We start from the raw sequence: 13,737 nt of genomic DNA, 5'->3' as shown, positions 1-13,737 counted from the left end.
GGATAGGCCTGTGCTGTTCACAGAATTACTTTACTTGAGCATGCTTTCCTAGAAGCCAAATAATTGCTTGCTGTCATAATAATGTCCTAACAGGTGAGAGCTGATGTGGCATAATGTCATATCTAGTTATTTTGCAAGTTGGCTGGTGTTTTACCAAGCAATTTAGCTGAACCACACATTGGTTTGTGTCATCGGGATTGTTGAGATAACTGTTGAGACACTAGATGTCATGAATGTTATTGACATATGATATATGTTATGTAGCCCCTTATGACAGAGGACTCTAAATAAGTGCTACCACCAAGCTTTTAAAACAGCTAGACGTTAGTGTGATTTCAGGCAGGGCAGGCCAGTAGATAGGGTTAAAAAAGGGTTGTTCTTCTGGAAAGGTGGAGTAAGTCTAAAAACACTTACACTCTAAACATTGCGCTTCTGTGTCAGTCACCACCAAGTACCATTGACCTCCGATTGAGTACTAGTCCCAGTATCCTACAGAGCACACTAGTAGAGAAATGTGTGTATTTCAGAATGGCTACAAGTTCAGATTTCAGAGGTCCTCAGGTTTGCTGGGCTATGGTGAATGTTGAGGGACTGTCATGTGATGTCATGGAACGCAGTGGGTCACTGCTGACTTTTCTGACCATGATCTCCAATAAAAATACACAGCGTGTGGTACTGATAGGGGTAGAAATAGTGCCATCTAGTGGCAACGGAGTGTAAGTGTACAGAGAGTATAAATAGAGTCCCTTATGTTGAAGGTCAAACCCTGAGAGGAATCCAGCGTTCCCACAGTCACAATACAATGGCCAACATTCAGTCCCAGGCAGCAGTATGTCATCAGAACATCTGGCTAGCAGTTTTTCCCCACTAGGATACGCTTCATGACTCACACATGGTGAAAATAGAAACGGATCATCACCAAGCAGGGTTGGGGTCAATTCCATTTAAATTCCAGTCAATTCAGACACCCCTGGACCCCCCATAACAGATCAGAAGCCCCCCCAAACGAATTTAAATATCAATGTGAGGCCCAACCCCACAATTGCCAAAGATATCGACATCAGGCACCCCCATGACATTTTAGGCTCCCCAAGAGTCAATGTATAATAAGAACCCTGTGGCTAAGTAAGCATCGCTACTGTCTTCCTGAAACCTGAAGTAGGGCTATTGTTAGACACAGACTCAGCACTGTATTGGCTTTTTTGGGTCAGTGGTATTACTGGTGCTTCTGGAGGACGTTGTGTTGTGGTGTGGGTTCGAATCTTGGTTCTGCCATGGCAGGGATGGACCACATTACAGATGCATTAATTGTTAAATATTACAGTGTGATTAGTAATAATGCATCTATAAACAGCTAATGTGTATATATATACTTCTATAAATACAGTTATTGATATTCTTTCTCTGACCTTGAAAACAATGATATCCTCATTGGCTATATCCAGATCATTCTAACCATCTCAAACTCAAACTCTCTATTTAATACACTGACCTGAGGCAGTGACCATGATACAGGCACCAGAAATGAGGTCATCATTATACCTCCATGGGATTTGCTCACTTGGAGGGAACAGAGTCTTCTAGTAAGGTTTAAAATAGAGCCAGGGTGATTCCTTAGTGAATCAGTCTAATATACCTTGACATTTCTGCTGGGTTCACTTCAAATAATTGACTTATTTCTTAGCAGACCCACATGTGTGCTTATAAAAGTGCTTGGGCAGCTTTCATAACGATGTTACAACAGTAACTCAAGTATGCTCAGGTCAACGGTGCACCTGAGTTAAAACAGGAATCAGAAACGGACAGGCCATTGGGCATTTTGGGCAAATGGCAGATGGGCTGGTCCATCTTTAGCCCAGTCGATTGGTTAAAAAAAATTGTTTGACCTAGAATTACCCTTATTTGGATAATAATGGGTGTCTAAAGGAAAAAAATGTGGCAGTGTGTTAGAAATGCCCCAAACAATTTCTGGTATCAGTCTGTCCCTGACAGGAAGGTTCTCCTGAGTTACCCAAAGAAAACTATAACAGTTAGCTAATTCTCATGGTGTTATTTTAATGCAGGGATTAAGGTGTTTGAGTGTGTTATGCCTTTTTCACTATGTGCTATCAACACATGCAGTAGTCCAAGAAGCCCAATTCCTAAAAACAGATGACAACATGTGCAAAATATAAAGAAAGGCAAAGCAGAGACAATTTAGTAAATAGTGGAGGAATAAGAGGAGTTGGGGAAGGAGACGGGAAGTGAAAACATTCCAGCCAGAGAGGGAAGCAGAAGATAAATCAGGAGAGAAGGTGTGGCCAATCCAGGCCCACTAATCCCAAGTGATCTAGTTCAGCCCCATTCTCCGCCTCTCGCTATCAGATTAGAAGTGTGGGCCAGAATAAAAATAAAGGCACCGTAAAGGCATCTCTCTGTCTCTCTTTAGACGACTCCTCAAACAAGAACAAACACTTGACAAACATAAAACATACACCCCTGGCACAAACACGCTTTTGGGTTTCCTCTCTGGATTATTTGGGGTGAGGAATTGTAACATGGACAGATCTCCGACCATACACATAGCTCTGCTGAAGTCAGGCTGGCTCTGGAGACAGAGTGAGTACTGTAGATTCAATGTTTCTCAAATAATGTCATGTTGTAGTCTAACCTCGTGTCTACCTGTTTTGGTCTCAGATATAGCCATAGCCATTGCAGGTACTATCTTTACCAAGTGTAGACTTCAACGGCTAAACATAGCATAAGAAGTTGTGTGGGGCACTAGTATCAGAGAAATATCAGCACTGTATAGAACACTTTGAAAGACAGGTTAAGGCCAGGCACCACAGGCTGGCCTTAACCACAGCCCAGTCCATGCCACTCTCTCCAAAAACAGTTCTCCCATGTTCTTAAAACTGACTCCACTGAAAACAAAATGGAGGACTCTGTTGATGTCATCAAGATCGCTAACAGATTAACCTACAGTACCTACCATTTAGCTTGTTTTGATGAAGCCAATGCACTAAAGGGCATCTTTGCCCTATTTATTGAGTTGCGGTTGCTTGTCAAAACTACTGGATTTTTCAATAAGATCAGAATCGTTCTAGAAGATGAATGTTACAACTGTTATGAAATTCCAACCCTTACTCTGCTTGTCCAGCCTGGCCATAATCTAATTAGCTTCCTGTCTGTGTTAGCAAATCAGTGACTCACGCAGAAAGGCCACAAGCCAACCACTGGGGATTCACCCTCCGGAGAAAAACATATACAGATTTACAGCTTCAACGATATAAATACAAAACACTCAAAATGGCTGTAGGTTTACCCATTATAGACCCACTGGCAAGAATGCGTCTTTGAGATTCTTCTTGTAATAAAAAATGCTATATAAATGTAATCTATTATTGTTATTACTACTATTATTATATGCTGAATTGAGACAGAATCATATCTGGCTGACAGTGCATTTCAGTTAATGTGAATAAATAAAAGTATACAAAATGGTCAAAGTCCAAACTGACCGTTAGGAAAGTGGACATCTTAACCTAACCCCAACTCTACTCCATCTCCCCCCCACGCCCTTCCTGCCTCCCGTCAGCATCCATCTTAAAGCGGTGGAAGCTGAATTGGTGTGACCTGTGGATCGATGGGAGCCTGGTCTTCTACAAGACGGACAGCAGGCGAGAATTTGAGCACCGAGTGGGTCTCAAGACCAGCTGTGTGAGCGTCAAGTCTGGCCTGGAGAGTGCAGGTGAGGAGGAAGTGTCTGGAAAGATGGGGATGTTCAATATGACAATGGGTGCTTCCGAAATGGCAATCTATTCCTTAGGCCTATAGTGCACTACTTTTGACCAGAGCCCCATGAGACATGCTGTATGCTTTATTACATAAATAAAGAGGACTTTACCTCCAAAAGATTTTGGCCTTTGCTGTGGACTTGTGTGTGTAACCCTAGCTGTCTATGTTGTTGTACAGGTCTCTCTCCCCCAGAGAACCACCCAAGTGAGAACATGGTGGTGGTGCAGCTTAGAGATGGCTCCACTGTGATCCTGTGTGCCAACAGTGAGGACGAGGCACTGTGAGTCTATATTATTTCTCTCTCCCTCTCTCACACACACACACACTCTCTCTCAATCCACTTCCTCTCTTTCTCCTTTTGTCATTCTGTTTTTGCAGAGCATGGAAGTTGACAATTATAGAGGCGAGACGAAACCCAGTAAGTAAACCGGTAAACCAGGGTTTCCCAAACTCGGATTCTTAGAGGACATTCTTGTCTTATCGTCTTGTCTTTCCCACTTAGTTCCCGTATGACCCATACGACGACTCGTACCAGTCCGTCCCAATGGACGGCAACAACACCATCTACCTCACCCCTGGATCAGGTAAAGACAACACAACACCCAAGCTCTGAGTCGTAATCATTATTGCACACTGTGGCAAAATGTTTTGCAACGAAAAATGAAAACAAGTGTTTCTTATTGGACAAGTTCAGGTAGTCCCTCCTTGTTTAAGTCCATTTTCTACTGTTAGGTGCCTAGTGAATACAACTCTGATTTCAGCAAGTCAACAGGGTGACTCTAGCACTCCTTTCCAAGACTCCCTGAAATCAGTTGTTGACATAACTATCCTGGTTACATCAAATCAGAAAAGTCTAATAAAACACACTCGTATATTCACTTATGCTCCCGTAAATACTGTAGTACATCCTATATTCAGCATCCTGTCTCTCCCTCCCTCTCCCTCTCTCAGGTACGCACCACATACTGATCCAGAGAGACCCATACAACGGCATAGGACAGCAGGTGGCACTGGGGCTACTGGCGGGCATGGCGGCGGGTGCTGCCATGCGCTCCTTCCTCTGGATGCCCTTGTTCTTCTGTTGATAGAGAAGGTCTCTGATCTGGACCAGGCTGCTTGCTTGGCGCCCTCCCCCAGTGCGCTAGCTCCATGAGCAGGGAGGCACGGTTGGGAAATGCCCAGGCTGCTGTAGGCCTCATTCCTACAAGTCTTATTATTGTATTTCACACACAATTTTTTTCCTGTTGCAGAATAATAGTGCACGAATGTGTGTGTGTGTTTTAAGTTTTAATGTCCCATGCACACGTACAGTGAAATACCTTTTTTGCAAGCTCTAACCACAACAATGCAGTAATCAATAACAATGTAATACTAAAAATAACAACGTATAACAAAAACACACAAGATATAAAAATAAGAAGAACCCGATAAAGTAAGTAAGCATACAATATCAGGGTCATTGTGTTTGTGTGAGCGTGCTTGCATGTGTGAGCGAACGTGTGTGTTGACAAATTGGTTTACAGAACAGGTTGATGGTAACATAAATATGTCCTTTATAACATATGCTGTGTGAACTCAACCTATTTAGTAGAAATGCATATGAAACGTATACGGTATGCAACATACAGGATGTATGAAAAACAACATCCCGATCCGCATATTCAGCTGCCTGAGGTTAATGGAAACCCCCCCCCCCCCCACACACACACACACACACAGAACCATTGACTGCAATTATTTTTAAATTAAAAAATTGAGGTGCAAAAATGTATCACTTTAATTAACCTTAGATCCTGTATTTAAGCTCATGTACAGAATGTAATTCACTATGAGTACAATGCTGCTGTTGTTGTCAAATTTAATAAAAGTTTTCAAAGCCATGGATATGAGAATTAATATTCGATGACAGTAGAAACCTGTCTGGAGATGGTGTTCCATGACAGACCACAGTCCTTCATATCCGTCTCCACTGTTCACCTACATGTCTCTTTGGGGCACCCACACTTTCTTTCTATAATATAAGAGATAGACAAATATGTATTCAATATGTATAATGTATTACACATCAGTAGTAGCCTACACACTAGTCACTCACAATCTACGTTGATGTCATTTTTCTCCAAAATAATATTCACATGATGGTGAATTTCAGAGAAGCACACCATTAGAGAGACAGAGCTCATGAAACTAACGCATCTCCTACCAACTCACAGTTAGCCTACATTCAGGGGTGAAATTGATGGGGAATGACTGGGAACTGAGTTCCCAAATGAAACTAATTTTAACATCTAAACATTTCTTTAAAAATGAATTGACACTGACACAGAGGGATTAAAAATCATTTAAAAAACCTGCTTGTTCATGTGGTTTTTAGCATCGATTCATAAACCGAGAATCTGAGTCTGACCCTTCCACATCCATGCCTTCCCAGTTCTCACCATAAAAAAATAAACCTTCCAACAAAATCAAGGGTTGTTTTCTAATGACATTCTCCTTAGTAACACTGTTATTCAAACTGGTTAATCATAATGGGAAGCCTGTTGTAAAGTAGGGCTACAGTAAGCGAAATTATGCACTATATAAATTATAATAAATGACTTAATCTCTAAATGATAAGATTACATATTTAGTCATTTTTTTCAATGAAGCTCTCAAATCATGACTAAAGAAAACCCTTGATTTTGCACCTTAAATAATCGTTGATATTCCCTTTTGACGATCAATTGGCATCCAATTATGGTTTCAAAGATTTCATGGTAGGATATACTGACATGTTTCTCTACATGGATTACAATATTATTAAGGTTTAAATGAATGAAAACAACCCCTAAATTTAAGAGGCTATATGGAACTTTTGCCTCTGGCGTGCTCTTGAGCCAAAAGGGGTCCCAAATCGACAGAAATGTTCCAGAAAAAACTTTATAGGCCTTAATGACACTCAGAGGGAACCATTAGCCTATAGCCTTGCTGTAATGTTATGCCATATGAAGAAAAAAATCACATTTTGCTTTCTTTTACCACTTTCCCAGATTGTGTGATGCGGTGTTGGTTGTTTTGAAGATCTTGTATTTTCTAAAGAAATTGTCACTAAACTGCCATATTTTCATACACAAGCCGCGGCATAGGCCTGCCTAGCTGAGATACCCCCAACTTTGTTCTCTTACACCGACATGGAGGCGGAGTTGGTTTTGATAGCTTTAAAAACTGGCGATTTGATAGCTACAACATTGTGTCACCATCACTCAATACTTGTAAAAATTCTGAAAACGCTTTACCTTTAACTATGCTAGTACTGTACAACCGCGATGCTTCCGCGTGGTGGTGAAATTCATACATTTAATTAAAACTTTAATCGATTATAACCGCCGACTTTTTCGTAATTTGTGTTGCTCAAATGGAGACGTAACGTCCGTCATGTACTGCTGGCTGGGCTGCAACCTAAACTGAGATTCAACTGGCACATGTGTATTCGCGCTGAGTTGGGCAACACAAATGCGCTATCCACCCACAGATAGAACAATGAGACAGATATTTCACTGGATGTATAAATATGAAGCATCCGCGTGGCGTTTCTACGGTAGTGAGAGAAAGCCCACTGGCGCGCAGTGGGAGAAGACGGAACGAGATGGATTTTTGCCTACATTCTGCAAATGTTGTCATCGATTAAACATTTGATCTTAATACAGTTTTCTGTTCCCAAAAATATAATTCATTATGAACAGAGTGGACTAAGTTTTGTAGACTTTAGCCTTGCACACGCGCATTTCACGTAGTAGGCGTTCCCTAACAGAAATATGCAGATGTATGCTAGAACGGACCAATAGGTTAATAATTATATAACTGATTAAGTCTTCCTTGTAGAATGCTGACAGATGTATATAATATATTGTATTGTTAAGATGCTAAAACTTCACTTAATAGCTACACTCACCAACACAGGATATCCCTCATGCTGGCCCTGACCAAACTGATACATTGCCCCACTATAGTCGCACTTCTCCACGTGGCTAGATTTATAGTGGTCTTCCCCCCTTTTAATTCTCTTATGCTCATCCTTGAAAAATGCCATAAGGTCTGAAATAGACACCAAAGTCAACATACTGTACAAACTATTATCTAGGCTAAGTAATACACAAATATTTTTTGATCTACTGCTCTGCTAACTAGCTAGCTAAAGTGTAATAAGTGGCTATCTAAAACAGAGAAAGAGGACAGAAGATTGGGAAGAAGTTCAACTCTTTATTCAATTATTTCCAAAACAGCACATGGATTCATCATGGTTTGGGCAAAGGTATCCGTTCGCCCTGGTGAACGGTAGCCGACAGTGTCGGATAGAGATGATGTCCAGGAATTTGGTCTTGCTGAGGTCTTCCCTGTTACACGTCAGTTATCTCCCAGTCTGAAAGTCTGAGATCTAGAATGAGGCCCGAGTTCCTGAGTTGGAATTCCGAGTTGGATGACCGTTCAAATCGATTACAAATAAATGTAGGCAGTTGTACTGAGAGGAGACTGTGCCACTTTGGCATAGCAAACGCTTTTGAAAAAGCAGACAAATTCAAGCAGTTACATATAATTTATTTCACAAGTAATTGTTTTAGCACCTTAGGTTATTTCGTACTACATTACTTCAAATCGATAAAGAAATCACTAGAAAGCAATGAAAATGTTACTTTCAGGGAACACTCCAACCATCAGAAACTGTGTTTACAAAATGAAAGCAGTTGCATTATGGGAGAACAATGATTGACACGGCAGCCATTTTCCTACGGGGCGCCCTGTTCCCATTGTGTGAGAGATAGTAAATACTGACACTGCTAGAAAACCATAACATTTATTTCCTTGCGAAAAAACGTTTATATTCACGTCAGGTAAGTGGCACATTTTGGCATATATTTTTGTCTAAAACACTTAACCACTGTTTTATATAAGTTTCAGATGGGTTAAACTTCATTTTATTTTAAAATAGCATTTTATTCCGACGGTGTGGAAATGGAGAAGCGACTGCCGTGATGCTAGAGAAAAATGCTTTCTACTTCACTGGCCGAGGCAGATGTAAATTCCGCTCCAGTTTCATGTGCATTTTTACTTCGCTTGTACGGTGTAAACAAACGTTCACCTACAACTCAGAGCGACTTTTTGGATAGCTACAGTTGTCTAGTTTTATGTTTTAATGTTCGTAGTTCTGAACATTGTTTAGTTTTTCGAAGATTTTTGAAAGTTTCTGTCCCGCTCTTTGCCTGTATATTGGTAGGCTCATTCGATTGCTTCTTCATCTGCGGCCATAATCTTGCGGTTAGAGGGCGGAACTAGGGTTTGTGGACCCACCCATACGCTGTAAACCGTGTATCTCGATTGGTTGACAGCGACGACATTGCCCACTGGATTGGATGTATTTCGATAGGCGATCTGCATACTAGTTTTATTGGTTGGGCAGTATCCCAGTATTCACGGATAGGATAGTGGCCCGCTGTTTCTGGATTGCAATGCAGCTGATCAGCAAAATAGAAAGTTATCATAACAGAGTAGTACTCCAGACGGAAGCGTTTCAGTCATACATTCTCAATAATAGCAACACACTAGTATACATTTAACACTTGGGAAAATTGTATTGCAATATATTTGTAACTCACAGAATTTTAGGGATTGTATCTAACAGAGCATTGTCAACACATAAAAATAAACAATTGAATGTATTTTTACCTGTCTCTCAGGTGATAACTAACTTGTCATGGCTCGTACCAAGCAGACCGCCCGTAAATCCACTGGGGGAAAGGCTCCACGTAAGCAGCTGGCCACCAAGGCTGCCCGCAAGAGTGCACCGTCTACCGGTGGGGTCAAGAAGCCCCATCGTTACAGGTAAAGTATCGGTTCACCCCTAGAAATTAGCATTAGTGTTCACCACAGATCGTACATGTCATGGTCAGCTGGCAGTGGTGTAAAAATACTTTAAAACCTTTTACTTAAGTACAATTTTACTGGATGACTTTTACTTGAGTCATTTTCTATTAGGGTATCTTTACTTTTACTCAAGTATGACAATACGGTACTTTTTCCACCACTGTCGGCTAGCGATACAGCCCCATTATGACATGTAAAGCTTGTGTGAAACCACAGAGGTGGTATCAATTCATATTGGTGTGGAAATGACTTGACACTCCAATTGGTCACTTGGTGTGTTCAAAATGGCACCCTATTCCCTATATAGTGTACTACTTTTGACCTGAACCCATAGGGAATAAGGTGCCATTTCAGACGCAGCTAATGTTTTCAATGAGCAGTTCCACAAGCCTTATAACTAAGCAGTGACTGCTGGTAAACGTCACCACTCAGTATTTGGGGCGGCAGGTAGCCTAGTGGTTAGAGCGTTGGACTAGTAACCGAAAGGTTGCAAGATCGAATCCCTGAGCTGACAAGGTAATAATCTGTCGTTCTGCCCCTGAACAAGGCAGTTAACCCACTGTTCCTAGGCCGTCATTGAAAAAAAAAAAATGTTCTTAACTGACTTGCCTAGTTAATTAAAGGTACAATGATTATTTTTTTTTTTAAATTAGCACGGCCAGACACGACCAGTAGAATTCAGCATGGGGAAATGATCGATGAAGTACTATAGTAGAATATAATTACCCCCCAGTCATACTGACTGTGTGTTGGTTCCAGGCCCGGCACCGTGGCCCTGCGTGAGATCCGTCGGTACCAGAAGTCCACTGAGCTGCTGATCCGCAAGCTGCCCTTCCAGCGCCTGGTGAGAGAGATCGCTCAGGACTTCAAAACCGACCTGCGCTTCCAGAGTGCAGCGATCGGAGCTCTTCAGGTCAGTGGCTGTGTGTGTGTATGTGAAGCTCTGTCCCCCTTAATCCAGATCCTGTCCTAATTGGCCTACTACACAAACGGGAACAAAACAGCATGCTCAAATAAATAATTTTTTGTGTGCTGACTTATGCATTTATATATGTGTGTGTGTGTGACATTTCTTCTCTCTGTCTGTCTGCAGGAGGCCAGCGAGGCATACCTGGTGGGTCTGTTTGAGGACACCAACCTGTGTGCCATCCATGCCAAGCGTGTCACCATCATGCCCAAAGACATCCAGCTGGCACGTCGCATCCGCGGGGAGCGTGCTTAGCCCGCCCTCCTTTCCTTTTTCTCTTTAATGTTTCACCTCTATTCTCTTTGTTTCTTTATCTCTCACTGTCCTCACTCCCTCATTCGCCCCGCCCTTCCATCTCACCCCCCAGCCCCCTCTCCCTGTTTTCTTCTTGGTAGACTTTAGAGTAACCGTGATTATGATGAGAGAAACGTGTTGAAAAGTCTCGTCTCTCATAGTTTTTGTCTTCAGCAGATGTTTTAGGGTACCTTTTTCGTGCATGTAGTAGGTGTCGCTGATCAGACACACACACACACACAGGTTTGTGCGTCCTCAGCTCTCATAAAATAAAACTCACTCACATGCACAGGTGGGCAGACCAGAAGGGCATCGCCCGGGGGCTAGTCTGCTTAAGGGGAGTGGCAACTTCCACAGCAGGGTGCTACTAAAACTAACCCCAGGGCTGTTGGTGTGTGTGTGTGTGTGTGTAAGCTCTGATCAGCCAAGCAAATTGTATTCAACAGCAAACAAGTATCATCTTGGTTACTTAAAAATAATTCATGATTACTATCATTGTGGATATTGTGTCTATTTTTTTTAATATATATATATATATATAATTCATACATATACACCTTTTCTTTTGACTACTGCCAGAGACATCAAAATAATAATACGAAGAAGAAAAAACGAAGTGATTGACGTTTGGCAAACTTCTGTTTTTACAGAATTATTTTTAAACCAATCAGAAAGAGCTTCTCAGTTTCATAAGAGCTACTGTTCCAATGGCAGCCACATGGGGGTGATATATACCAGCCCCCCTCCTATTTAGCTTTTTCTCACTATTAATCTGTCATTATCCATGATACTACTCTCAATCTCTACCCTATCTCCTCTTAAGGTTAGTTGTGTTCGGCATTAGAGTTGTTACACCAGTATGAGTTGACTTTGTAGTAGCGAGAGTTACTCTTCAAGTTTGGGTTATTTTCTGACTTTCTCTCACTTCCTTTGTATACTGAACAAAAATATAAACTGAACATGCAAACATTTCAACGATTTTACAGTGTTACAGCTCATACAAGGAAATCAGTCAATTGAAATCAGTTCATTAGGCCCTAATCGATGGATTTCACATGACTTGGGGGGGGGGGGGGGGGCGCAGCCCTGAGAGGGCATAGATCCACTTGGGAGCCAGGCCCACCCACTGGAGAGCCAGGCCCAGCCAATCAGAATAAGTTTTTCCCCACAAAAGGGCTTTATTACAGACATAAATACTGTTTCATCAGCTGTCCGGGTGCTGGTGTCAGACGATCCCACAGGTGAAGAAGCTGAATGTGGAGGTCCTGGGCTGGCATGGTTACACAAGGTCTGTGGCTGTGAGGCCATTTGGACGTACTTCCAAATTCTCTAAAACGACACTGGAGGCGGCTTATAGTAGAAAAACTAGCATTCAATTTTCTGGCAACAGCTCTTGTGGACATTGCTGAAGTCAGAATGCCAATTGCACGCTCAACTTGAGACATCTGTGGCATTGTGTTGTGTGACACAACTAAACATTTTAGAATGGCCTTTTATTGTGCCATCACAAGGTGCACCTGTGTAATGATCATGCTGTTTAATCAGCTTCTTGATATGCCACGCCTGTCAGGTGGATGGATTATTTTGGCAAAAGAGAAATGCTCACTAACAGGGATGTAAACTAATTTGTGCACACAATTTGAGAGAAGTGTTTTGTGCATATGAACATTTCTGGGATCTTTTATTTCAGCTCATGAAACATGGGACCAACACTACATGTTACCTTTATATTTTTGTTCATTATAGATCTGACCATAGAATCTATCAGTTTCCTCAATTTGTGATAAGCAATATAACCTCATGTTTGTTTTCTTATATTTGTTCTTATTCTTCAAGATTTTCAGATGTTTAAGCTGATCTTTGTATTTTCCAAATTCCTCATATTATGGTGGTAATAAATAGATGTTACACAAAATAGGTGTCTGTCAGTTTCCTTTTCTACAAATGTTTCACTCTTTGCTTGTGTAACGGATGTGAAATGGCTAGCTAGTTAGCGGGTACGCGCTAATAGCATTTCAATCGGTTACGTCACTTGCTCTGAGACCTGAAGTAGGGTTTCCCCTTGCTCTGCAAGGGCCGCGGCTTTTGTGGAGCGATGGGTAACGATGCTTCGTGGGTGACTGTTGTTGATGTGTACAGAAGGTCCCTGGTTTGCGCCCGTGCCGGGGCGAGGGGACGGTTTAAAGTTATACTGTTACATTGGTGCCGTGACCCGGATCACTGGTTGCTGCGGAAAAGGAGGAGGTTGAAAGGGGGGTGAGTGTAACGGATGTGAAATGGCTAGCTAGTTAGCGGGTACGCGCTAATAGCATTTCAATCGGTTACGTCACTTGCTCTGAGACCTGAAGTAGGGTTTCCCCTTGCTCTGCAAGGGCCGCGGCTTTTGTGGAGCGATGGGTAACGATGCTTCGTGGGTGACTGTTGTTGATGTGTGCAGAAGGTCCCTGGTTCGCGCCCGTGTCGGGGCGAGGGGACGGTTTAAAGTTATACTGTTACACTTGTTGTGTGCATAGTCTGTAAGAGTTGTACGATTTTGATTGATGAAACATTCCAGTGGGCTACCTCTTGATTTGAAAGAATATAACTTCTAGATACAACTAAAAAACCAAGGACCTAGAACTCGTGTTTTTGCAGGCAAACAAATGGCAAAGCTTCAAATCATGTTTTTAAAAGGTAATGTTGCTCTCATGGAATGTCATTATAGAAACCAACTGCTGTTTGCATGTGAAACCAGTAGAATTTTGACTGTGCTTAACTCCTTTCCGTAAATTTTTTATCCTGAAAATCTCCCCAGTCCTTAA

At 41.9% G+C, this 13,737-nt stretch overlaps 2 protein-coding genes and 1 long non-coding RNA gene across 3 annotated transcripts; 2 read left to right on the top strand and 1 right to left on the bottom strand.

The window, feature by feature from the left end:
* The first annotated feature begins 1,851 nt into the window (after positions 1–1,851).
* Positions 1,852–5,659, top strand: plekhb1 (pleckstrin homology domain containing B1). The gene is made up of 6 exons (XM_071339241.1): positions 1,852–2,598; positions 3,578–3,730; positions 3,955–4,057; positions 4,156–4,195; positions 4,280–4,361; positions 4,729–5,659. The coding sequence occupies exons 1-6, from the start codon at positions 2,538–2,540 to the stop codon at positions 4,860–4,862; spliced, it is 573 nt and encodes a 190-aa protein (XP_071195342.1). The 5' UTR covers positions 1,852–2,537; the 3' UTR covers positions 4,863–5,659.
* Positions 5,537–7,475, bottom strand: LOC139537667 (uncharacterized). Its single transcript, XR_011667581.1, has 2 exons — positions 7,053–7,475; positions 5,537–5,788 (listed from the first exon to the last, which is right to left on the bottom strand). It is a non-coding gene; the product is annotated as an uncharacterized lncRNA (long non-coding RNA).
* Positions 7,476–8,001: 526 nt separating this feature from the next.
* LOC139537665 (histone H3.3A) lies at positions 8,002–12,851 on the top strand. The gene is made up of 4 exons (XM_071339242.1): positions 8,002–8,645; positions 9,489–9,633; positions 10,435–10,588; positions 10,769–12,851. The coding sequence occupies exons 2-4, from the start codon at positions 9,506–9,508 to the stop codon at positions 10,895–10,897; spliced, it is 411 nt and encodes a 136-aa protein (XP_071195343.1). The 5' UTR covers positions 8,002–8,645; positions 9,489–9,505; the 3' UTR covers positions 10,898–12,851.
* The last annotated feature ends 886 nt before the right edge of the window (positions 12,852–13,737 follow it).

The sequence above is a fragment of the Salvelinus alpinus genome, chromosome 13 (genome assembly GCF_045679555.1).
Source record: "Salvelinus alpinus chromosome 13, SLU_Salpinus.1, whole genome shotgun sequence".
Taxonomy (NCBI): Eukaryota; Metazoa; Chordata; class Actinopteri; order Salmoniformes; family Salmonidae; genus Salvelinus; species Salvelinus alpinus.
Note: the sequence above shows the minus strand (reverse complement) of the source record. Positions and strands in the feature narration are given on the sequence as shown.